At 63.3% G+C, this 24,023-nt stretch overlaps 10 protein-coding genes across 10 annotated transcripts; 6 read left to right on the forward strand and 4 right to left on the reverse strand.

Moving 5' to 3' along the window:
* Window positions 1-251: 251 nt before the first annotated feature.
* MJAP1_002373 (uncharacterized protein) lies at window positions 252-1,279 on the forward strand (the record flags this gene model as incomplete). Its single annotated transcript, XM_060266310.1, has 5 exons — window positions 252-335; window positions 358-489; window positions 512-730; window positions 754-877; window positions 900-1,279. 5 exons carry the CDS (start codon window positions 252-254, stop codon window positions 1,277-1,279), a joined length of 939 nt encoding a protein of 312 aa, XP_060122293.1.
* Window positions 1,280-1,314: 35 nt separating this feature from the next.
* On the reverse strand, window positions 1,315-2,686 carry MJAP1_002374 (uncharacterized protein; the record flags this gene model as incomplete). The annotated part of the gene is made up of 2 exons (XM_060266311.1): window positions 1,315-1,322; window positions 1,372-2,686. The coding sequence occupies 2 exons, from the start codon at window positions 2,684-2,686 to the stop codon at window positions 1,315-1,317; spliced, it is 1,323 nt and encodes a 440-aa protein (XP_060122294.1).
* Window positions 2,687-4,769: 2,083 nt separating this feature from the next.
* Window positions 4,770-7,720, forward strand: ALA1 (alanine--tRNA ligase; the record flags this gene model as incomplete). The annotated part of the gene is made up of 3 exons (XM_060266312.1): window positions 4,770-4,940; window positions 4,965-5,153; window positions 5,216-7,720. The coding sequence occupies 3 exons, from the start codon at window positions 4,770-4,772 to the stop codon at window positions 7,718-7,720; spliced, it is 2,865 nt and encodes a 954-aa protein (XP_060122295.1).
* SPT14 (phosphatidylinositol N-acetylglucosaminyltransferase) lies at window positions 7,721-13,421 on the reverse strand (the record flags this gene model as incomplete). Its single annotated transcript, XM_060266313.1, has 6 exons — window positions 7,721-8,049; window positions 8,072-8,455; window positions 8,481-8,961; window positions 8,984-9,074; window positions 9,102-9,456; window positions 9,479-13,421. 6 exons carry the CDS (start codon window positions 13,419-13,421, stop codon window positions 7,721-7,723), a joined length of 5,583 nt encoding a protein of 1,860 aa, XP_060122296.1.
* Window positions 13,422-13,460: 39 nt separating this feature from the next.
* DPB2 (DNA-directed DNA polymerase) lies at window positions 13,461-15,310 on the forward strand (the record flags this gene model as incomplete). The annotated part of the gene is made up of 8 exons (XM_060266314.1): window positions 13,461-13,894; window positions 13,917-14,211; window positions 14,234-14,358; window positions 14,381-14,438; window positions 14,462-15,001; window positions 15,024-15,134; window positions 15,163-15,188; window positions 15,286-15,310. The coding sequence occupies 8 exons, from the start codon at window positions 13,461-13,463 to the stop codon at window positions 15,308-15,310; spliced, it is 1,614 nt and encodes a 537-aa protein (XP_060122297.1).
* A 39-nt stretch (window positions 15,311-15,349) lies between these two features.
* On the reverse strand, window positions 15,350-17,480 carry MJAP1_002378 (uncharacterized protein; the record flags this gene model as incomplete). The annotated part of the gene is made up of 2 exons (XM_060266315.1): window positions 15,350-17,177; window positions 17,200-17,480. The coding sequence occupies 2 exons, from the start codon at window positions 17,478-17,480 to the stop codon at window positions 15,350-15,352; spliced, it is 2,109 nt and encodes a 702-aa protein (XP_060122298.1).
* A 434-nt stretch (window positions 17,481-17,914) lies between these two features.
* On the forward strand, window positions 17,915-20,246 carry FOL1 (trifunctional dihydropteroate synthetase; the record flags this gene model as incomplete). The annotated part of the gene is made up of 2 exons (XM_060266316.1): window positions 17,915-18,937; window positions 18,960-20,246. The coding sequence occupies 2 exons, from the start codon at window positions 17,915-17,917 to the stop codon at window positions 20,244-20,246; spliced, it is 2,310 nt and encodes a 769-aa protein (XP_060122299.1).
* A 1-nt stretch (window position 20,247) lies between these two features.
* TMS1 (Membrane protein tms1) lies at window positions 20,248-21,651 on the reverse strand (the record flags this gene model as incomplete). The annotated part of the gene is made up of 1 exon (XM_060266317.1): window positions 20,248-21,651. One exon carries the CDS (start codon window positions 21,649-21,651, stop codon window positions 20,248-20,250), a length of 1,404 nt encoding a protein of 467 aa, XP_060122300.1.
* Window positions 21,652-21,776: 125 nt separating this feature from the next.
* Window positions 21,777-23,312, forward strand: MTG2 ([histone H3]-dimethyl-L-lysine(36) demethylase; the record flags this gene model as incomplete). The annotated part of the gene is made up of 1 exon (XM_060266318.1): window positions 21,777-23,312. One exon carries the CDS (start codon window positions 21,777-21,779, stop codon window positions 23,310-23,312), a length of 1,536 nt encoding a protein of 511 aa, XP_060122301.1.
* Window positions 23,313-23,420: 108 nt separating this feature from the next.
* Window positions 23,421-23,984, forward strand: ISA1 (Iron-sulfur assembly protein 1; the record flags this gene model as incomplete). Its single annotated transcript, XM_060266319.1, has 1 exon — window positions 23,421-23,984. One exon carries the CDS (start codon window positions 23,421-23,423, stop codon window positions 23,982-23,984), a length of 564 nt encoding a protein of 187 aa, XP_060122302.1.
* Window positions 23,985-24,023: the final 39 nt, after the last annotated feature.

Here is a 24,023-nt window from a genome sequence, read left to right on the forward strand (position 1 = left end):
CCTGCGGTTACATTTAGGCCCTTTGGGGGTAGCATGCCAGTGCACTGGCAAGCGCTTGCCCCGGGCACATGCACCGGCGGCATCTCTTCGTATGGCGAGTTGGAATCTGGGACTAGGCGCCATCCATGGCAGCAGGAAGCATGTCGAGCCACTTTCAGCAGCGCTGTAGCCTCACTGCAGTCCTGCGCACGTCCGATGCCTTTGGCATACGCCCACGTTGGCATGGCGGCCAAGTGGAGGCTCTGTTTTCCATGTGGGCGATTCTGGGACTGTGCGTTGCGCTCGTGATGGGCTGGTCTCTGCTGCAGTCCAAGTCGTGGACTGCCAAAGGCAAGGTATGTGATATGTCTGATGCAGAATGTCTTGATTACTGGCGGCTCTCAAGGACTTGGCCTTGCGCTGGCCAAGCGCCTCGCGTCGCACGGCGCCAATGTGGTCATCTGTAGCCGTTCCGAGGCGAAGCTCCAAGCGGCGACCAAGGAAGTCGAGGTAAGTTACTGCACTGATCCAGACTGTGCGCCTTAATCCGGGCCAGACCATTGCGTACGTTTCTGCCGACGTGTCGACCTTCCAAGGCGCTGCTGAGGCGCTGGCCAAATGCCCCACCACTCCCGACACGGTCTTTTGTTGTGCTGGCGGAGCCAAGCCGGGCCTGTTTGTCGAGCAGACTGAGGCGGACTTTCAGGCGGCGGTGCGCACGGACTACTTCACCGCGCTTGCTACGGCACATGTACGTCCCCCTTGCTGATCCAGGCGAGTGCCAAGGCGATGCTCGCGAGCCATGTCCAGGGCCGCATCGTGCTTGTGAGCTCGGTGATGGGCTTCATGGGCCTCGTTGGATACTCACAGTATTCGCCGATGAAGTATGCCATCCGCGGTACGTTGTCTTGCTCATCCAGGTCTGGCCGAGTGCCTCCGTTCCGAGTTTGGCCTGTACGGCCTGACGGTGCAGACCTACTTCCCTGCGACCATCCTCTCGCCCGGCTTTGACGAGGAGAACAAGACCAAGCCTCAGGTGACAAAGGACATTGAAGGCGCAGACGACCAAAAGACGCCCGAGCAGTGTGCCGAGCACTTGGAGCGCGGCGTCGAGGCCGGCCACTTCTCCATTACCGATGGCCTTGTGGGCATGTTCCTCCGCATCTCGTCGGGCGGCAGTGCCCCTGGCAATGGTCTCCTGGTCGACTCGCTGCTCTTTCTTCCCGCTCGCCTCGCGCTGCTTGTCTGGCGCAGGTTTGTTGCGGATCGGACCGTGGCACAGTATCGCAAACCTCAATAGTAATCATATATACAGTGCCTTATTGTCTATTCACATCATCTAGCTAGGGGTGTTGGAGGAGTCCCGGCCATCGCTCTGACCCCCACACGTACCAGCTTCGCTCTTGTGATGGCGGTTCAGAGCGTCGAGTCGGGCAAAGGTCTTGCCGCAACTTTCGCACGAGTAGGGTTTGATGTTTAGGTGCAAGTTATGGTGGCGCTTGCAGTCGTGCGTCCGTGCGAAGCTGCGCCCGCATCCCGGCCACTCACACTTGAACGGGCGCTGGTCCATATGAGAGCGCATATGGCCACGCAAATTGTACTGCCGAGTAAAGGTCGAGTCGCAGTCGGGGAACGGACAAGTGAAGAGGGCCTCGGCTTTGCGGCGCGACGCCGATGCCGCCTGGGCCGCACTCGTAGTCACAATGGGCGTACGCGTTTGTGCGGCCGTCTGCACGGCCTTGGCATCGGGAGACGACGCTGCAGTCGAGCTGCCCGACAGCTGCGTCGCAGCGTCGCTCTGCGCGGGCGACGTACGACCCGACTGCATCTGCAGACGCTGCGACTCTTGCGTTGCGGCCCACAACGCCACGTCTGGCGACACCGCCCTGCTCCCCTGATCGCTACCGGCGCTCGAGTGCGGCGAAAGCAACGAAAAGGGCGAAAAGGGCTCGCGCGTTAGGTCGACCGAGTGGCCCCAGTTCGCCACGGGCTCCCGCACACGGCCCTGGAAGTCTTCCGACACCGCCGCGCGCATGTGCCTGCGCGTGCCCCGCACGTTGCTCGGGTACCGCGCATTCTGCATCGCGGGACCACCCGACGGACGCGAGTAGGCGTCCATGGGGTGCAGCGAGTCAGTCGACTGCATGTTGGCCGACGGGAAGCGCCACTGGACCATGCGTGTCGCATCACCGAGTTCCGAGTCATCGTACGACAGCTCTGATTCGGGCGTAATGCTCCGATTCGGCGTCTGGTAGGGGCTCGCAGACCGCGATGTCCGATCCGACACCTTGGGCCGGATAGGGCCAGTATGGGCGCTACCATCGCTCGAGTCTTCAGCAAAGACTGAGTGGTGGAAGGACTGGATGGGCTGCGGCATCATTGGGATGCCTTGAATCAAGTTGGGGTTCAAGGTCGCGGGCGACGTCGGGCTTGCAATCGGGGGGTTCGGCAGGAGCTCCGTAGAAACCGGCGGCGCCTGCGCCTGCGCCTGCGCAGGCGAGGGCCGAGAGCCTGACCGCTCTTCGTCAACGTGAAGGTTGAGTGAAGCAAAGTGAGCCGCGGGGTCCATTGGGACGCCGGGGTGTTGCTGCTGTTGCTGCTGTTGTTGCTGCTGCTGCTGCTGCTGCTGCTGCTGCTGCTGCTGCTGCGACTGTGGCTCTTTTGGCGGGGCACGGGGCTCTGGCACCAGGAACGTCATGTCGTCCATCGGCGAGATCACCTGATTATCCATAGCAAATCCAAGCATCGAAGGTGTACGAGGTCCCACGTCCGATACAGAGCGCCGCTTCTTCCATCCGAAGGTCGGTTGAAGCATCGTGGGCGACTCATTTTTGCCATCACTAACAAATCCCATATTCACATCCAGTTTCAAAAAATTCCGCAGCTGCGCACTGTCTCTGCGCCGCAAATCTTGAGGAACAAACTGATTGGGGTTGGTCAAGGATGGTTGAGACAAAGAGGTGTTCATAGGAAGCGTATGCAAAGCCTTCTCCTGCGCCGGTGATGCGAGCATCATGGCAAGCGCAGTGCTGTTTTCGGGGTGTGCCGTCGACGGCTGCACCCCCATGCGAGGATATTGATCAGGAAAATTGGGTGACATGGATGCCATGTATGTCGGCTCCGCGTTACCAGTGTGGGCCAATATGCTCATCATCGCCGTCGAGTCGTTCTCCTTCGAGGAAGGTGAAGCAGCACGGACCGAGATGACGGGTGTTTGCACACTGTCTGTAGTGGGGGAGGCTTCCATTGGGACCTCATTCGGGAAGCCGTGCTGAGGCATCGGCGTCGACATGGGCCAAGCGGCGCCTCCTTGACCAGCAAGGGGTTCGTTCGGCACATGTTGAGGAAACGGTGGCTGGATGGCGTCGAACGCTGGCATGCCAGGGGATCGAGACACAGGGCTTGTGAACCCGGCGAAATTGTTCCCGCCGTAAGCTTGTTGGAGAGCGGCCAGGTAGCCGCTATTGTTTGTGTCGTTCCCTCCCAGGGCCTGGCCCGGGGCCAGACCCGGGAAGGCAAACCTCTGATCTTGTGGAGAAAGGTTCCACGGCACTGTGTCCATCTAGAAAAAAGGTAGAAAGGGCCGTGGCAAAAAAGGTGAATCGCAACGAAACGATTAGCACACACGACGGCAGGCAACGAGAGGCTTGGCAAACGCTACACGGGAAGCTTGTGTCGTAGCACGCTCTGATATATATGATGTATTTTTAGTTGCAGCAACAACCACAAAGCATGTTCTGGGGGAACAGGTAGCGAAGAGACCTTTGCACGCGCGCGTAGACCTCCGATGCAACCGCTGTGCAACGTCCGCCACGGTAAGGGGGGACCTCGATGCGCTCTGAGGGCCGCAGCTACGCTGACGTAACACAACGGGTCATCGTTGGCCCAATACAAACGAGCGTGCATAAACGTATTGTGATTGGTCACAGGGTGGCTGCTGCGTGGGGAATTTTCAAGTGGGGGGAACCCTCCCTCGGCTTTAGTTCCATGGGCGTCTTCTGTGTCCAATCGGAGTCGGACTTCGCTATGGACTGCTGCAGGAACGGCGGCGAAAACATCCGTGCGGACACCTGGCCACCCTCGCTGCCGTGCGGACGGCTGTGGGGTGCTGATGTGGGTGTAAGGAGGCTGTGATATGTTTCGAAGAATGATCCACTCATGCGCTCGGGACAATTACTACCCTAGTTCAATCTGGGGTTGGCCTAAAACGGATCCTGACTGACACCTGTAAACGCACGTACCATGCCAAAAATAACGCGCAAAGATCTTAATCGAAGGTGTCATGGACCCTCCGTCATCGTGGAATTAGGGTGGGGGTGGTGGACTTGGTAATGTGTTGTTCAGCTTCCATCTTTAGATTACCCCTATTTTCAAATATGATGACATTGTGTGTCATTGCAACGCGCACGGGTACGCGTTACACGCGGAAGTGCGTCCAACCGTTGGCTAGACGTTTGTGAAGTGGACTTTATTTAACACACATTGCAGGTAACAGACATCTGCGGCCACAGAACCATGAAAGCACCGTATCCCGTCCGATCTGCGAAGTTAAGCATGGTATCGACTAGTTAGTACTGCGGTGGGGGACCACGCGGGAATCCTGGTTGCTGCAGTTCTTTTTGGCGCGGCATGTATGAAAGGCACACACCTACATTACTGCGGACGCCCTCCGCTGACGCCGCGTGCATTCTTCGTGCATGCCCAGTGGCTTTTCGTGGGTCCGATCGATTTGTAGTGTACCCCGACGTGTTCCCCCCGCATCAATTTTTCGAAACTTGTGCACGAGAGCAATGACCGAGTCCGTATCGACGACGACGCCTGCCGTCGAGTGGCCGGCCGCGAAGGTGCGCAGCGCGTTCCTCGACTTTTTCCGCGAGCGTGGTCACACCTTTGTGCCGTCGAGCTCGACCATTCCCTATGATGACCCGACTCTTTTGTTCGCAAACGCGGGTATGAACCAGGTGCGTTGCTTCATCTAATCGCAGTACAAGTCCATCTTCCTCGGCACGGTGGACCCCTCGTCGAACTTTGCCAAGATGAAGAGCGCTGTGAACTCGCAAAAGTGTATCCGCGCTGGCGGTAAGCACAACGACCTGGACGACGTCGGCAAAGATACCTACCACCACACCTTCTTTGAGATGCTTGGCAACTGGAGCTTTGGCGACTACTTCAAGGTAAGTTGCATGACTCACCGCAGAAAGAAGCGATTCAGTACTCCTGGGATCTCCTCACGAAGGTGTACGGCCTGCCAGCCGACCGCTTGTACGTCACCTACTTTGAGGGCGACTCTAAGCTCGGCCTCGACGCAGACACTGAGGCGCGCGACTACTGGCGCGCGGTCGGCGTCGCGGACGACCACCTGCTCACCGGTGACGCCAAGGACAACTTCTGGGAGATGGGCGCGACCGGACCGTGTGGCCCTTGCAGTGAAATCCACTACGACCGTATCGGTGGCCGCAACGCAGCGTCGCTCGTGAACCAGGACGACCCCAACGTGCTAGAGGTCTGGAACGTTGTCTTTATGCAATACAACCGCGAGGACGACGGCTCGCTGCGCCCGCTCCCTGCGCGCCACATTGACACGGGTATGGGCTTTGAGCGCCTGGTGTCTGTCCTCCAGGACAAGCCGTCGAACTACGACACGGACGTCTTTGCACCCCTCTTTGCCCGCATCCAGGAGCTGACCGGTGCTCGTGCCTACGAGGGCAAGCTCGGCGAGGAGGACAAGGACGGTATCGACACGGCCTACCGTGTCGTTGCTGACCACATCCGTACGCTCGCTTTTGCGATGAGCGATGGCGGTGTCCCTGACAAGGATGGCCGTGGCTACGTCCTGCGCCGCATTTTGCGCCGTGGTGTGCGCTTTGTGCGCAAGTACTTCGAGGTGCCGATTGGCAGCTTCTTCTCGCAGCTGCTCCCGACGCTGGTCGAGCAGCTCGGCGAGTTCTTCCCCGAACTGACGCGGAAGACGGACGACATCAAGGCGATTCTCGACGAGGAGGAGCAGTCGTTTGCCCGCACGCTGGACCGTGGCGAGAAGCTCTTTGAGCAGTACGCGCGCCAGGCCAAGGCCGAGGGCCGCACGAAGCTCAGCGGCTCGGACATCTGGCGCCTGTACGACACCTTTGGTTTCCCGGTCGACCTGACGAGCATCATGGCCGAGGAGCAGGGCCTGACCTTTGACCAGGCCGAGTTTGACAAGGCCCAGGCCGAAAGCAAGGAGGCGAGCAAGGGTGGCCCCAAGGAGCAGGCCCTCGACACGGTCAAGCCCGACGTGCACGACCTCGCTCACCTCGAGGGCGACGCTTCGGTTCCCAAGACCGAGGACAAGTTCAAGTACGACCAGCCCACGATCCACGCCACGGTCAAGAGCATCTTCCAGGAGCACAAGTTCTTCCAAAGCTCGAGCGAGCTCCCCGAGACGGGCTCGCCGTTTGGCGTGCTGCTGGACCGCACCAACTTTTACGCCGAGAGCGGTGGTCAGCAGGCTGACACGGGTAGCCTGGTGATTGACGGTAAAACCGAGTTCGAGGTGACGAGCGTGCAGGTGTACAACGGCTACGTGGTGCACGTCGGCTACCTCAAGTACGGCGAGCTGGCGGTCGGCCAGGAGGTCGTGTCGGAGTATGACGAGAGCCGCCGCCGTCCCCTGCGCAGCAACCACACGGGTACGCATATCCTCAACTTTGGCCTGCGCGAGGTGCTCGGCGACCACATCGACCAGAAGGGTTCGCTTGTCGCTCCTACCAAGCTCCGCTTTGACTTCTCGCACAAGGCTGCCCTGTCCATTCCCGAGGTGAAGGAGATTGAGGCGATCAGCAACAAGTTCATCGACCGCAACGTCCCGGTGTACTCGAAGGACATGACTCTCGAGGAGGCGTACAAGATCCCCGGTCTCCGCGCCGTCTTTGGCGAGGCCTACCCCAACCCCGTGCGTGTCGTTTCTCTGGAGTTTGACGTGGACGACATTGCCAAGGACCTCGAGAACCCCAAGTGGCGCAGCACTAGCATCGAGTTCTGCGGTGGTACGCACGTGGCCAAGACGGGTGATATCAGCAAGCTGATCGTCACCGAGGAGGGTGGTATTGCGAAGGGTATCCGCCGTGTCACAGCCGTGACGGGCGACGAGGCCGCGGCGGTAACGCGCACTGCCGACGAGGCTACTGCGCGCCTCGAGGCCATTGAAAAGATCACGGACCAGAGCGAGAAGGACGCACAACTCAAGGCGTACAGTGTTGAGCTTGCGCGTATGGACATGAGCGTTCTCCGCAAGGACGAGCTCAAGACGCGCTTTGCCAAGACGCGCAAGGCCCTTGACACGCAGCTGAAGGCCAAGTCGGCAGCCGACATCAAGGCCGCGCAGGAGGCAGTGACCAAGTACTTTGCCGAGAACCCCGAGGCGAACGTGTACGTGGCCAAGCTCGACGTCGACGCAAACGCTAAGGCGCTCCAGTCGGGTATCGCGGCTGCGCGCAAGGCCGACAAGGCGGTCTACCTCTTTGCGCAGGACAAGTCGGCGAGCGGCCCTGCGAAGACCATCTACAGCAACTTTGTGCCGAAGCAGGCACTTGACGCTGGCCTCGATGCTGTCTCTTGGAACAAGACCATCTCGGAGAAGCTCCAGGGCCGCGGCGGTGGCAAGCCCGATGGTGCACAGGGCCAGGGCGAGGCGTCGAAGGAGGCACTCGACGAGGCGCTCAAGCTCGCCGAGGACTTTTACAAGCTCAAGCTCGGGCAGTAACTATGTAGGCTGTGTACCCTGTAGCGATTTCGCGCGCACAATCTGTTTCGCAGGAAGGAGCCACTCGAGCACGATGAGCATCACCATCTGCACGGCAACCACAATGCAGACAATCTTGCCAGCAATGGGGCCACCGACGGATGCGTACCGCGCAAATCGCGCCGCGCTCGAGCGGGGAGGGGTATTCATCGCACGCTCGTACACAATCTCGAGGCGGCGTACGGTCGAAGTCCACGAGTACATACTTGCGACAGTTTTGTGCTGCGCGACCGGGTCGTGCTTTTGCGCACGAATGTGGGCGATCGCGTAGTTGGTCTCGCGGACAATGGCTGGGTGAGTGGGGCAACGTACCCTCGTCCGTCGGTTCAGCAAGGCGCATCATGGAGCTTGGGAGAAGCTCGGGGATGCCGCCGACGCGCGTCGTCACGACATAGAGGCCGGTACATGTCGCCTCGATGATCGACGTGCCGAACGCCTCGGTAAGCGACGTATTCAAAAAGATGTGCCCCTTGTTGAGGTGCGCACACACGTCGCGCTGGCGCACAGCGCCGACGAGCTCGACGCGGTCCTGGAGCATATACCGCTCGCGCATCTGCTCCAGGTCGACGTACTTCGGCCCGTCGCCGCCGATTACAAACGTCAAGTCGGGATGCATGGCACACAGACGCGGAATCGCCGTGAGCAGCAGGTCGATGCCTTTGCGGTACATCAGCCGGCTCAGAACGACAATGCACACTGCGTCAGAGGAAATAAAACGTACCGTGATCCTTGGGCGCTGTATCCATTGGCACGAAGTGCTGAGCGTCAATTGCATTGGGAATCGTCGACACGTCGCTCGGGCGTAGCGCGGCACGCAGCACGGTGTTTTCGCGGCCGGTATGGCTCACACACACCACATGGTCAATGTCGGCAAGCGCAAAACGCAAAAGCTTGTTTGTCAGGATACTGCCCACATCCGCAAAGCCAAACAGCGAGTGGTCAGTAAACACTGCTTTGAGGCCCATGCTCTTTGCATGAAAGATGCCTTCGTGCGCCATGCTCGAGAGGGCCTGGTGGCCATGCACCAGTTGGATTTCCTCACGGATGAGGATAGTGCGCAGCAGCGGAAGCAGCGCAAAAAAGTTCGGCAGGGTATCTTGACGCACAATGACCTGCAGCGGCACATAGTACACCTTCATGCCGCACGGGAGATAGCGCACGCCGACGCGATTGGGGGGATAGGCATGTGTGATGACAATCACCTAAATGAGCGCAGCCACGCACCTTGTGCCCACGGCGCAGCAAGTGCTGCCCGATCATGTACATGTGTCCTTCCACACCGCCCACGTTCGGAAAGAAAAAGTCGGAAATGAGTCTAATCTTAGTCTGCCGACCTGCTTACGCGATGCGGAGCGCCGGCGGCGGCGCTTGCCTTTCCTCGGTGTCACACTGGGGATAAATGAGCAGCGCATGGAGCGTGTCCGAAGCCGGCGATGGGGCGCCGCGTAGCGTCGCGTCCAGCTGCACGACCAGCGCGTACTGCAGTTTCTCCACAAACTGCGCCTTGTCGAGCACGCGCCCGCCCAGGTGCGATGCGCCTTCCTTTGCCGCTGCCTCCAGGTCGACGCTCGGAGGCAGCGGCAGACGACGAGACACAAAGTAGCGGTACGCACGCACCATGTCTGCAACTCGGTCGTAGTACTGATTTTCGTCTTCGGAGGGGAACAGAGCATGACTCGACTCGGCAGGAAGCGCGGCTGGGTTAGTAGAGCAACGTACCTTGGGACAGCAGACTCCATGCGTCGCGAGAGAAACGCTCGGGGGCCGTGTCGCACAGCGTACTCCACAGGTACTCGGTGCACTGCACGTCGCCGACGCGCATCGCCTCGATGGCAGGCACAAACGATGCAAGGCACGCGTGGCCGATCGGCAGTGCGGCCGCCGTGCTGAGCATGGCACAAGCGACGTCGCGCACATCGCCACTGTCGTCGTGCAAGAGACGCAAGACAATGCGGTGCGCACGGAAGAGTGCGTCGCTGTTTTGTGCGAGGTGGTCATAGACCTTTTGTACGGCGTGTGCCGTGCCAAGACGCGACTCGACCGAGAAGGAGTCGTCGGCACACAGCTCCCACACCGTAACGCACTGGTCGACGTATTCCGCAGGTGCATAGCATGCTGCGACGCCCAGTAGAGGGAGGAGCGCGTCGCGCACGCCAGTGTGCTCTGTACACAAGACACATACGAGCAGAGCCTCTGCCTGTGCAGCCCAGTCGCACGACGCGGTGCTACTGAGCGTCTCGGCAAGCTCCGCAGCGCCAATGCGGCAGTCCAGGGCGGCATTTTCGTCGAGCGCAAGGCCAAGTAGGTTGCCTTGCAAGGCTGTCGCATCCCAGCCCAGCGCGGAGAGCATCGTGGCGAGTGTGCCCTGCTCGTTGCGCTCGTGAAGCACACGGAGGAGCGCCGTCGCTCTGTCCACGTCCTGGAGGAGGGCAGCAGCAGGAGGTAGGCACGCCGTGGCCGACTGCATGCCGAGGGATAGCACGTTGGGCAGGAGCCAGCTCAGGAAAGGGTCCGCACGCAGCTTTTCAACAGGCCCCGTTGCCTCGCCCAACAATGCGGCAATCCACGTAGCGACCGGTGTCCAGTCGCCTTGCCAGCGCTGGACGACGTCCAGATAGGCCGCACACGTCGCAGGGCATGTATTCTTCTCCAAGAGATCGATGCGCTCCATCAGCGGGATATCCCCACCGAGCTTCTGCAGAACGACGAGCTGCCCATGCAGCGCGTTCTGGTCGTGCAGCGAGGCGTCCTGCAAGATGCGGCCTGCCACATTGGTCTTTTCGTCGGTCGGCAGAAGTGCGCAAAAGCAGGAGGCAGCCTGCTCGCGAATCTTCCAGTTGGCGCTGTGTGTGCACCGCTCGACTGCAGAGCGCACTTCGTCCATTGGGAGTCCGTGCGCTGCGCCATCCTGGAGCGTGCCGAGAAGGAGAAGAACAGCGTACAGCGCCGAGCCGTGCCCCACCGCCGCAAGATCCGCGGCGCTCAAGCGCTGTGACTCGGACCGCAGCGTGTCGACCAGTGCCGCGCCCAATGCCGGGCTTGCCTCGAGGAGGCCGTCCAGTGGCTTGGACGCGGAGCCCTGCGCCAAAGCATGGATGCCAAAGTACCGTGTGCTGATGGCCGAGAAGAGCATCATCGACGCATTGCGCACGCCCCAGTGCGGCGAGCAGAAGCACGAGACGGCGCGCGAGAGCGCCGTGCCGAGGTGAGCACGCATCGACGGTGCCAGTGTGCTGTCCATGACCATTACACGCAAGATGTTCAGGGCGTGAATTGTACGCACAGGCTGCTCGCTCTGTGACATGCGCACGAGCTGTGCGATGGTCGCTTCCAGCACAAGCGCCGCCTTTTTTCCGGCGTGGGCACTAAGCAGAGCAAGAACCGCGTAGCCGACACCCGCGCTGCGGCGCGTCGTGCTAAACTGCTCGCACTGCTCGTCCAGGCGCGCGAGCAGCTGCTGGAGCCACGCAGTCGGGCTGTCGCTCGTGCGCAACAAGTCCTTGGCCACGCCTTCGTACTGGGGATAGATCGTACTAAAAGCGCCGCGGTGCCGGATATGAAGCATCCACTCGAGAAATAGGTCGCTGCCCTGCTGCGTGTCCGGCGAGGCACGCATGACTGTCGCATGCAATGCAGCAGCCTCTTTCATCGTGCGCCATGCATACGACAGGATGCGTTGGTACGCAGGGGTATCGAGTGCGTCGGTCTGTGCAATATGCATCGCGTGCGCAAGTTCAGGCAGGGGATTATCGTCGTCGTCCTCGGCGCCGCCTTCCGGCGCCGCAGCACAGAGCACCGGCGAGGTGAGCGCCCACGCACGGCGGACGCAGTGGCCAAGCACTTCGCGCTCAGCCGCGAGTCCGTCGGCGCTCGTGCGCTGGGCAAGGAGGTGCACGGCGGCCATGGTGCCATGCAGCGCCTGTGCATGCGATGCAGCGCCGACGCCATGTTGCTCCGCGTACGCAAGGCGCGCGTTGAGCAGCGCCGTGTGGGCACGCAAGAGATGGAGGGGCCATGGAGCGTCTGTGTCGCTTCTCCCCCCCTCGCCGATCTCACCGACGGCTGCATACACGCGTGCGAGTGCCTCGTCCTGTGCCGCAGCGTCCTCTGCACATATTATGTGGTACAGCTGCAGGAGCTGTACGGCGGCGTACGCGTCCGAGTCCTTCAAAGCGCCCATGCGCTCGAGACTCGGCGCGACAATGTGCGTGCCAACAAACGTCGGTGTGCGCAGCTCCGCCTCGGGCACGGGCGCGAGGCGCACAAGCAAGAGCGTCGCAGTCTGCTGGATATCGTCATAGGTGCTCTCCGAGGCAAGGTAGAGCAAGCGTTCGCTCAGTGCCGCACTCGGAGCGACGCCCGGAAACGGTGCGTGGCCAGGATAGGTCGTCTTGGCCTTGTGTAGCGCACGCACGGCATCCTGCAATGCGAATCCGTGCAGCTCTTCCCCCGGTGCCGGAAGCGTGAGCGACGCCTCGAGCAGGAGAAAGAGAAGCGATACGCCCAGCACGGTGCACGCGTACGGCGCCCCCGGATGCATGGCCTGCAGCACGGCATGGAAGAGCGCACGGAGCAGCGTGTGCATAGCATCGAGGAGCGGCGACGCTTTGTCCTTCTTTGCGAGTGCATGCATGCCGACGCGCATGCGCACGAGGAGCTTGACAAACAGCGCGATGCTATCCTTGCGTGCAACAGCGCTCGGCAGCATGAGGCTCGCGGCAAAGAAGGCCCGCACGACATCCAGCTCGGCCGCGCAAAAGAGGGCTGCGGGTGTCTTGGCCTCGACAGTCAGCGCGAGCGCCGCGACTTGGATGCGAGGCGATGCGGACGCGATGCACGCATGCAAGAGCGAGCACGGCACGCGCATCGGTGTCGCCTGCGGATCCGCATCCGCGTCGTCGACCAACGTACACAAATCGCGCATCTTGGCTGCACGCAGCACGGCCAGCAGTGCACGTACGTGCTTTTCCGACGTTCCGCCGAGCGCGCTCAGCAAGTCGCCGAGTACGTCCGGGCACGCGTCGAGCAGCGGGTGCACGAGGTGCGCCACGACATTTTCTGCGCCGCGCTCGTCGGGGTGCACGAGGCTCGCGGCAAGCGGCAGGAGCCATACGTCCCTATTTTGGTTCTCGTTGCGGCACGCAAGCACAAACGCCATAGCGAGGCGCGAGCGGCGGCTCACGCTGCCGCGTCCCGCCTGCATGGCAGCGAGGAGCGACGCAAAGAAAGCGCATGCATCGCTGCCGACGATGTGCGTGCCGTAGTGCGCGACAAGCACATCGAGCAGGACGAGCGATGCCTGGGCGTCAGGGTATTTGCTCGCATGCGCCGCGAGGTTTTTCGGCAGGTCGACCGCACGGTCCGAGGCGTCCCACACACGCAGCACATCCGCCAGTATCCGCCGTGCGCGGTTCACCGTCGAGGTATGCGACACGCCAAGCGCGTCGACGAGGCGCGCCTGGAGCAGCTGCCAGGCGTCTGCCGAGATCGGCTGGGCGTCTTTGCACCAGCCCTGCAAAGCATCGAGGCCGAGCGACAAGGTGCTTCCCTCGCGCCCGTCGTCGTACTCGTGCGGCGTACGGACCAGGTCGAGCACGGCACGCAGGCTGCGCTCGCTCCCATCGCCCTTCGCCGCCTCGACCGCCGACCGCGCGCGGCTCATCGTCGAAGCTGACTAATCTGTGGGTCGCGTCGCGTCACGATGGACGGAGGGAGCGACGGCGTGCACGTCCCGCCGGATGTGCGGCGCGTCATTCTGCGCACCTTTACCACGAAGCACCACCTTCAGATGCGTGCGGATGCTGTGCAGTTTGTCTATGGCACGCTGCAAGCGCACGATCTGCTGCAGGATGCAGCCGCAGCGGCCGAAGCCGTCGAGGCGCTCGCGACCGCGCTCGTCGAGCAGCACGTCAGCGGCGCGCAGCTCTCGGGCTTTGACGGGCTCGTGGTGACACGCGAGATCCTGCAAAAGATGTACGACCAGCTGCTGGTCGAGTCTGCCGAGGGCGACGCGCCGAGCGCCTCGGCGCGCGTCACGCAGGGCGACGCGCCGGGTGTCGAGCGCTATCTGCATGTTCTCGACGCGTTTTCCATGCCGCGCACCGTGTTTAGCGCGTCGCGCAAAGTGTTCGAGCGGTACGTCGCTGGCCTGACGCAGAATCGAGCGCGCCCCGTCGCTGCTGTCCGCCCCGAGCGCCCCGAGCGAGCACCTGGGCGAGCGGTACGAGCTGCTGCGGAGCATTGTGATGCGCAACGAGCACTTTCTGCCGCCGCTCGCCGTCGGCCCGGGCGTGCGCGAGCGCCAGTCGTTCATGAAGCTGACCACGACCAAGAACCTGCTTGGTCGGCACGGGCAGTCGTGTCTCTTGTTTGGGCGCCTGTCGACGATGCCGGATGGCGCGTACGCGCTCGAGGACAGCGAAGGGAGCGTCGTGTTGGACCTGAGCCAGGCGGTATGTTTTGTGCCTGACGCAGATCGCGGGCGAAGGCATCTTTACCGAAGGCGCCTATATCCTGGTCGAAGGCGAGTACACGCCGGACGAGCGCCTGCGTGCGTTTGCGATCGGCCATCCGCCTAGTGAGAATCGGGAGAGTGCACGGTACGTCGCGCGTCTGACGCAGCGCGCTTTTTGGCCATATCGACTTTAGCGGTGTCGGCGCCGTTCCCCAAAAGCATGTGGTACGTTTGCACGTCTCACGCAGCCTGCCCTGCGTGCGCAAGAAATGCAGCATGCAGACCTGTGCATGGCCGTCTTTTCCGAGGTCCACCTCGACCACGGCCCGTCGCTCTCGAATTTGCGCGCAATCTTCCAGGGCTACCACGATGCAGACTTTATTCCGTACGTGATTGTGCTGTGCGGCAACTTTAGCGCGACGCCGGTCGAGGCCGATGGCGAGCAGCTCGAGCGCTACCAGGAAGGCTTTGCGAACCTCGCCGAGCTCCTTCTGCGCTTCCCCCGGCTCGTGGAGCAGACGCACTTTGTGTTTGTGCCCGGCCCCGACGACCCTGCGGCGACGCCGGTGCTCCCCCGTGCGCGTCTGCCTGCGCCGCTCGTCGAGCGCTTTGAGCGGCGGATGCCTGTGTCGTTCTGTGAAGAGCGGCTGCACTGGATGAGCAACCCCTGCCGCATCCTCTACTTTTCGCAGGAGATTGTCGTGTTCCGCGACGATGTCATGAGCAAGATGCTGCGCAGCGCCGTGCGCCTCAAGCACGAGATCAGCGAGGGCGACTTGCAGAAATTCGTACGTGTCCCTGCTCACGCAGCTTGTCTCGACGCTGCTGGACCAAGCGCATCTGTGTCCCCTCCCCCAGCCGGTGCGCCCCGTGCTGTGGGAGTACGCCAATGCCCTGCGCCTATACCCGATGCCCAGTGCGGTACGTCTTTATTTTTGTTCTGATCCAGCTCGTGCTTGCGGATCGCTACGAACGGTTCGAGTTGACCTACGAGGGATGTCATGTCTTTAATCCAGGATCGTTCCGGGGGGGTTCGTACGGGTGGGCTACCTATTACCCCGCCACTGGCCAGGCAGAACGCAGGTGTGTATGGCTGAGTGCGTGCGTTGCTGACCGGCAGCGAGCTTCCCGAGTAGTTAGGTGTAGCCTTTTTGTCCTAGTTCCGTGTACAGACCTGCAAGGAGCAACAGGTAGCGTGCGTGGCGGACACGCAGCAGCTGCTGCAGATCGGGGTCCTGGGCATAAGCGGAGAGGTAGGAGTGTGTCTTGAGCGAGGCAAAGTGCCGTGCCATGGCGCCCAGGTCGCCGAACATATTCGTCTCGGAGGAAAACGTAAACGCCGACTTGCCGCTCGGCACCTCGGTCGGGGGTGTGGCGGCCTGGGCACTGGCGCCGCCTCGGCGTGGTATACTGTCGGGAAAGGTGGCATGGAAGGTGTTCCACGCGATGCCTTTGAAGCACCAGTCTTCAGGCAGGACGTGGCGCGCAATCTCTGCGACGTCCGCGCCGTTGTCGGACGGAAAGACGTCTGTCCAGCCAAACTCGAGCAGGAGCTTCCAAGGGAGATGCGTGCGCAGGATGGCGCACAGCGTCGCCGCCGCGTCGCTTTCGTGGACGTGCAGCGCAAGCGCATGCAGTGCGGCAAAGACCAGCACCAAAAACGCGGTCGGGGCGTTGATATGTGCGACGGTGTTGTGCAAGGCCTCGTGCTGCAGCGCTGCCGCAATCTGCACCAGCTCCACGAGCAGGCCGAGGGCGTGCGCCGTGGGCGGCGGCACGCCCGCCGCGAGCGCCGCATCGCACGCGCTCGCCTCGGGGCGTTCCTCGTGGATCGGCACCGTGTCACGCTCGAGCAGCGCCGTGACGCTCGCGAGGCTTTTCTCGGAAAAGAGGCGAGCGTCGGACGGCGTGCGGTACGCGGCGAGGAGGCGGATGTCGACAAATGCGTCTGCGCGCCCAAACTCAAACAGCGCAGCGACGGTGCAGAGGCCGATCATCATCCACTGCGTCTCGAGCAGGATATGGGGATAGCGCGTGCCAGAGTACGCCATCGCGGCCTCACTTGCGTTCTGTACATGAAAGTGAGACGCGAGGCGTGCCAGCGCGTGCGAGGCGTCGTCCATGTCCGTGCGCGTGGCGAGCACCCCGTGCAAGTACACCACCAGCTCGGCCACCGACGCGTCCGAGCGCGTGCGGTGCTTCTGGGCGGCCTGCGAAAAGTACTCCTGCATGAGCTCGCGGGCGTCCGTGCTGGGGTGCACCACTTGGAGGCTCTTGCAGAAGTAGTACAAGGCCATGAGCTCGTCGCTGCTCGACAGCTGCGCGAGCGAGGTATAGAGGTGACCTTCGTTGGGCGTGTCGCGCGTCGCCATGCCGTACCAGAGGTAGGCTGTGGTTTGCCACGCGTCGTACTCTTCTCGCAGGGCCGAGCGCGAGCCGTGCGTGCGGGACAGGTCGAAGCCCTGGATGGCGAGCTGCGCCTCGTCCGGCACGCGGTAGCGTCCCACGGCGAGTTCTGGCTCGTCCGGCACGCTCGCGTGGCGCCGGTGTGAGCGCCCCCGCCGCACGCCCTGCGAGGCGTGCAGAAACTGGAGAAAAGCCAGCTGGCGGCACGCGAGGTCGCCGAGCCACTCGACGCACGCGCGGCGCACGCGCAGCTCGGTCGACATTTCGTACAGACACGCGCAGAGCGCATACGCATTGCACAGCGTGCACTCGACGACCTCGACGAGGATGCAGTGCGGCGACATTACGTCCTCGCCCAGGTCGTGGTGCGAGAGAGGCCGCGGAGTGGCAACGGTATCGGTGTGGGCCAGCATATCGTACAGCTGGTCGAGCGCGAGCTCAATGCCCACTTTCCAGGTGCGCGTGAGCACGGTGTGCAGCTCCGGCAGCTGCCGCGCATGCTTGGTCCTGTTTTCCTGCTGCAACAGCTCGAGGAGCGACAAGGAGCCATTCATAAAACTGGGTCAGTGGGACGGCGTACAGTTTCTGGTCGTGGTACAGGTCGAGCGCGCACAGGTCGTCTGTGCACTCGATCGAGCGCAGGCGGTGCTCGATCGTCTGCAGCTCCGCATTGAGGCGATGCACTTCGCCGCTCGTGCGCTTTTGCTGCGCACGCGGCGGAGCCACGCTTGCGCGCGGCGTCGTGCGGCGGGGACGCGGTGCCGTATTCTCCTCCACGATCCGTGGATCGACGTACAGCAGACCGCGGCGTGCATGGCCCGCCCGTGGCTCCACGGGGGGCTTGGCCTCGGTGCGTGTCATGGCCACGCCGCCACTGGGGTGGCGCTCGACCTCGGCAGGCACGTACCACTTGCTGCGCTGTACAGTGCGACGCGTGGATTTCACAGAGCTATCTCGGCTGCCTGCCTCGTCGGAACACACCGCAGGGCTCGCCGTGCGGACACTTCTGCCAGACCCGCCCAGCGCGCGCGCAGCACCCTGCGCACGTCCCGCACCGCATGGCATCGCGCTTCGCGCAGGGGCGCGTGACGGCAAGTCTCTCTCTTCCATGCCGTCGCGCAACGCTTTCGCGTGCGTAGAACAGGTCTCCAGTGGGCGTCGTTGGCGTAGTGGGCAGCGGGCAGACGCCCATGCAAAATTCCAACGCGCCGTGCGCGGCTGACTAAGCGGCGCGGCGTTGCGCGGCTTCGTGGATGCCAACGCGGCTCGCGAGACTGGTGCGCGGCGTGGGAAGCATGGCGGACAGTGTGCGGACGTCGGTGCGTGGCGTGCACACGCAGGATGCGCTTCCGCGCTTCAATGCAGTGCGCCCGGCGCACCTGCGCGATACGATCAGCGTGCGCGCGCTCGAGGTGCGCATGACCGCCGGCCTCGACGGGTGGGGCCGTGCGATTCCGCAGCCGGTGCGCATCGACGCGGTGCTGCGCACGGATGTTGAAAAGGCGGGGCACAGCGACCATCTGCCCTACTCACTGAACTATGGCGAGGTGTACCGCGCGCTGGAGCGGCACTGCCGCGAGCACGCGTACAAGAACGTCGGCCAGCTGGCGCATGCGCTCGCCGGCGTGTGCGTGCAGGAGTGCCGCGCGCCGTGGGCCGAGGTAAGTGTGCGCCTGCCGCGTGCGCTGCTCCAGGCGCGGTACGCGACGATGCGCGTCGCGCGCGACGCACGCGACTTTCCCCACGTCGATCCCGCGCACGCCGCGTGCGACCGGCTGGAAATCGAGGCGCTCGAGGTGTTTGCGATCCTCGGCGTGAACCCATGGGAGCGCGATACGAAGCAGCGCCTCTTTATTCACCTCGCCATCGCCCACGGGCTTGCGCTGGACGAGCAGCCAAAGTACGAGGCCATGGTGCGTGCAGTGACCGCATTCGTCGAGGCGTCGTCCTACCAGACGGTCGAGAGCCTCGCGACCCATATTGCGCGTGTCATTATTGTCGAGCACGGCGCCGCACAGGTCGCGGTGCGCGTAGAAAAGCCGAGTGCGATCGTCTATGCCGAGTGCGCGAGCGTCGAGGTGGTGCGCGACCGCGCCTTTTTTGGCGTGCCGGCGCCGGTGCCGGCGGCGGCGAGCGATTGGCACAGCGCCGCGCTCGCGCTGGGGTCCAATTTGGGCGACCGCCTGGCGTACATCGAGGCGGCGCTGCAGCTCCTCGATGCCCACAACGACGTGCGTGTCGTCGACACGAGTTTCCTGTACGAGACGCAGCCGATGTACTACAGCGACCAGCCCAACTTTTTGAATGGGGCGTGCCGAGTACGTTTCGCGACTAACCCAGATCCTCACGCGCCTCGCGCCGCACGACCTCCTCGCGCTCACACAATCGATCGAGACGCAGGTCGGGCGCACCAAGGCCAATGTCCCGCGCAACGGGCCGCGTGTCGTGGACCTCGACATGCTCTTGTACGATAATGCAGAGGTCGCTGACGGCGAGCATCTCGTCGTGCCGCATCCCCGCATCGCCGAGCGTGCCTTTGTCCTGCTGCCGCTCTGTGACATTCTGCCGACGACGACGCACCCCGTGCTGCAGCGCACGATGCAGCAGCTCTTGCATACCCTCACGCACACGGACGCCTACCAAGGCAACGAGATCTGCCGCGTGCTGCCCTTTGGACGCCACGAGTGGCAGTGGGGCAAAAAGACGCACGTCATGGGCATCCTCAACGCCACGCCGAACTCGTTCTCTGACGGCGGCGACCACCTCGACGTGCGCGCCGCGCTCGAGGCGGCGCGCGCAATGGTCCAGCGCGGCGCCGACCTGCTGGATGTCGGCGGCCTAAGCACCGCGCCCAACGCGCCCGAAATCCCAGAAGAAGAGGAGGCGGCGCGGGTCGTGGCTGTGGTCCGCGCCCTCGCGTCCGACCCGGTGACGGAAGCCATCCCGATCTCGATCGACACGTACCGCGCGTCGGTGGCCGCACAAGCGCTCGATGCGGGCGCGCACATGATCAACGACGTGAGCGGCGGCCAGCGCGATCCGGCGATGCTCGCGCTCATCGCCGAGCGCAAGTGCCCGTATATCCTGATGCACATGCGCGGCGACACGCACACCATGACCAAGCTCACGGACTACCAAGGCGACGTGCCGGGGCACGTCGCCTTGGAGCTGCGTGAGCGCCTCGAGGCCGCGCTGCGCGCCGGCATCCGGCGCTGGAACATTGTCCTGGACCCCGGCATCGGGTTCGCCAAGGACGGCGCAGGGAACATTGCGCTCCTGCGCCACCTCCCCCAGCTCGTGGGGCCGCACGGCACGCGGGGCGGCGTCGACGTCGACGCGCCGTACACGAGCCACGCGGCACCGACGGCAGACGACACGCCGCACGCGTCCCTGGCGCACTTCCCGCTGCTCCTCGGCGCGAGCCGCAAAGCCTTCCTCGGCAGGCTCATCCAGGCGCCGGGCGAGCCGGTGCCGGAGCCGAAAGCACGCGTGTATGCGACGCTTGCCGCGTGCAGCGCCGCGATCGCGACCGGATGCGTGGACATGATCCGCGTGCACGACGTTGCGCCTGCCGTCGACACGGTGCGCACCGCCGATGCGATCGTGCGTCCTATACAGTCTACCTAGATTACAAATAGCCGAAGCGCTCCGGGAGCACGGCCGGGGCGAGGAGCGACCAGCCGTACAGCGCCGCGCACGCCCAGCTCGACGTAATGCGGATCCACATCGACGCGGAGCTCACGCCGATGTACACGACCGGCGACTCGTTCTCGCCGGGGTGGCCGCCGGGTGCGCCGACCTTGACAAACTGCCAGTCGGTGAGGAGCATGGCGGTGTAGCACGCGGCCATCACAAAGATCAGGTGGAAGAACGTGTAATTGTACCGCGTGCCACCCCGCTCGTCGTCGTTCACCGGCGTGCGCACCGTGCCGCCGGGCAGGTCGTCGTCCGAGTCCTCGGCCGCCTGCAGCTCCTCGTCGAGCGCCGACTGCGGCAGGGAGCCGGCCTGCACCGCGGACCGGATCGCCTGGATACGCAGCGGCTCTGTCGCGCGGGGCTGCTCGGTGATAGGCGTGGACATCGCCACGGGCTCGTAGCCGGACGGCGCGTCGGCTTCGGCGTGGCCGACGAGGATGCGCGACTGCGTCGCGGCGCGCGTCGTCGAGTAAGCAATGGCGACAAACGTAAAGACGGCGCCGATCGCAGCTGTCGTCGACTTGGTCGTCTCGCCGCGGCCCCGCGCAATGGGGTTGCAGTGCTTGTCGTCGCGGTTCATCAGCGCAGACGCCACCAGGTAGGTGCAGTAGGCCAGCACGAGACTGCTCTGCGCCAGCCCGCTGCGGGGATTCGCCTCCTGGATGCGGGGGTGCACGCAGAGGAGCGTGAGCACGACGGCCAGCACGAGGTTCACGCTAATCAAGGTCTGGTTCAGCGAGCACCCTCCGGGCGCGAGGTATACGTAGAGGAGCACGGTGACGACCAGCACGGCAGCGTACAAGGAGACGGTGCTGCCGACGAGCAGGTACATCCAAACATCTGACCCGTGCCGCTCCCACTGATCGAGGCACGTCTCGGACCAGGTGTGCGCGACATCCACCAGCAGCACGAGGCCAAGCACGATAAAGACGAGCGCAAGCAGCGGCGCCATGTAGTTCGCCCAGAACACAAAAAAGGGGTTCGGAATGAGGAACGTGAGGAAGATCAGGCTCACGAACGCGACAATCTTAGGGCCCCACCACCCGTTCTGGATCGCGGCGCGGTTGGAGCGCGTGTCGGACACGTCGACCAAAAGCGCCGCGAGGATCACATGAAAGAGCGCGAGAGCAAAGGTAATACGGTGCACGGCCATGACGCCAAAGCACGACTCTTGCTGCTCACACGTCATTTGTATATAGTGAAACGAGTACTTTTCGAGTGTGCGTATGAGCGCAGGGGTGAGACTGATCCACGCCAAGAGCGCATCGAAACAGAACAGGAGCGCAAAGCCGATACGCGTCGCGATCGACGACTGGCAGTTGCACGATTTGCACATCGCCGACGCGGCCGTCGATGTAAACATAGAGAGACAAATTGCGCCACAGCACGTTGCCACTGGCGCCAGCGGCGCCAGGAGCCACGGCAGAGAGAGTACGGCGCCCATCGTCGTCACCTCCACAGATGGCGTGGGGAAAATTCGTCGGGGGCGCGGCGTGGCGCGAGGCGCTCGGACGGCGCGTGTGTGTGCGCTATAGCACCGAGGCCGAGGCGGCACGCCGCAAGGCGAACGAGCACCGAAACCGCAAGGCGCGCCACTTTGTCGACCACCTCATGCTCCAGGTGCAGGCGGGACACGGTGGCGACGGATGCGTCTCTTTTCACCGCGAAAAGTTTGTGCAGATGGGCCCCCCCGCCGGCGGCAACGGCGGCGCAGGGGGTTCGGTGTACGTGCGTGCGGACCCTGCTGTGCACTCCCTCGCGCGTGTCCACAAGCACGTCGTGGCCAAGAATGGGACGCACGGCGAAGGCGACTGGCTGCACGGCCGGCGCGGCGACAATGTCACGATCCATGTGCCGGTCGGCACGACGGTGCGCAGTCTCGGGCGGACGTGGAACGAACGCGAGGCCGCCGGGCGCGACTACCTGCGCGACCTCTTCAAAAAGAAGCGCACGCCGATCGACATGTACGAGACGCCGGAGCTGCATGCGTCGCGCTCCGCCGTCTGGCGCCATCTGCCACGCTCAGAAGATGAAAACTATGCGCGCTCGCACTTTGCAGCGGCCGAGGAAAAGTTTATGGCCGAGCTGCGTGCGCAGCGCAAGATTGACGCGGCGCAGAAAAGCGGGCGGTCCGCGGCCGCGCTGTCGGAATGGACCGACAAGGAGCCGTGGATGGTCGAGGACATTACCGCCGACGCGGGCTGGTCGATAGACCTTGCACAGCCGACGCCGCCCGACTCGCCGGGCGTGCTGCTCGCCCGTGGCGGCCATGGCGGCCTCGGCAACCCCCACTTTGGCTTGGAAAAATACCGCTCGCCCAAGGTTGCGACGCGGGGCCGCCCCGGCGAGTCGCTCCTTGTCTCGCTCGAGTACAAGCAGCCGTCGGACGTAGGCCTCGTCGGCCTGCCCAACGCCGGAAAAAGTACGCTGCTTCGGTGCCTGAGCCGCGCCGAGGCGCAGGTCGGCTCGTACAGCTTCACGACGCTGCGCCCCAACCTCGGCGTGATGCGCATGGACGCCGGCGGCCAGCTGCTGGACGCGCCGGACGCAGGCGAGGCGCCCGAGGCGACGCGGCTCACCGTCGCCGACCTCCCGGGCCTGGTCGCGGATGCGGCGCAGAACCGTGGCTTGGGCCACGACTTTTTGCGGCACATTGAGCGGTGTGGCCTGCTGGTCTATGTCGTGGATATCGGCCCTACGAATTTAGTGCCCTCGCAGGACATTCTTACGCTCAACACCGAGCTCGAGGCCTACCGCCCTGGCCTCAGCAGCCGTGTCGCGATGGTCGTCGCAAACAAGGCCGACCTGCTCGGCAACGAGCATATACCCGCCGCCGATGCGCGCGTCAAGCTCGAGCGCCTACAGTCCGACGTCGACCTGATCTTTGCACCCCGCCGCGTGCCGGTCGTACCGGTCGCGGCGAAGCTGCGCCAAAATCTTCCCCGCGTGGTCCAAACGCTCCACGGCCTGATTCGCGCGCGGACGCCGGATGTCTAACGAATGTGTTGTGATTGGCCGAAACTCGATCCCCGCACGCGAGTGTAGTTTAGTAAGCATAGGGCCCTTTTGCCATCACGCCACACGATCGCCGTGCCGCTCTCTACGATGTTCTCGCGACCTACTATGCAGCTATCGGTGCGCGTGTGCCGTGCTATGCCGGCGACAACTCGTACACCCTCTAAGTCGCGGCTCCTTTCCTTGAGCGCCGCGCGTTTTGCCGAGATTGAAAAGAAGCGCCTCTCTGACGAGGTCCCGCGCGCGGCGCCCGCGCCCAAGAACGTCGCCAACGATAAGCGCAGCAAGGTGTCGGAGCGCCTGCAGAAGCGCGCATCGAAGAAGGCGGCAATGACATTGACGCCCAAGGCTGTCGAGCATATCCGTGCGCTGCAGCACAGTGCCTCGGGCCCGAAGCTGATCCGTGTCGGCGTGCGCAACAAGGGCTGCGCCGGCATGAGCTATCACCTCGAATACATCGCGCCCGGCCAAGAGGGCCGCTTTGACGAGCGTGTGCAGCAAGATGGTGTCGAGGTGCTGATCGACTCCCGCGCCCTGTTTAGCATTATTGGCTCCGAGATGGACTGGCAGGAGGACAAGCTGTCTGCCAAGTTTGTCTTTAACAACCCCAACGTGAAGGACGCGTGCGGCTGTGGCGAGTCGTTCATGACATGATACGATTACGAACCCTATATACCCCGGTCCGCCGCTGTT

This window comes from Malassezia japonica, chromosome 4, assembly GCF_029542785.1.
Source record: "Malassezia japonica chromosome 4, complete sequence".
Lineage (NCBI taxonomy): Eukaryota > Fungi > Basidiomycota > Malasseziomycetes > Malasseziales > Malasseziaceae > Malassezia > Malassezia japonica.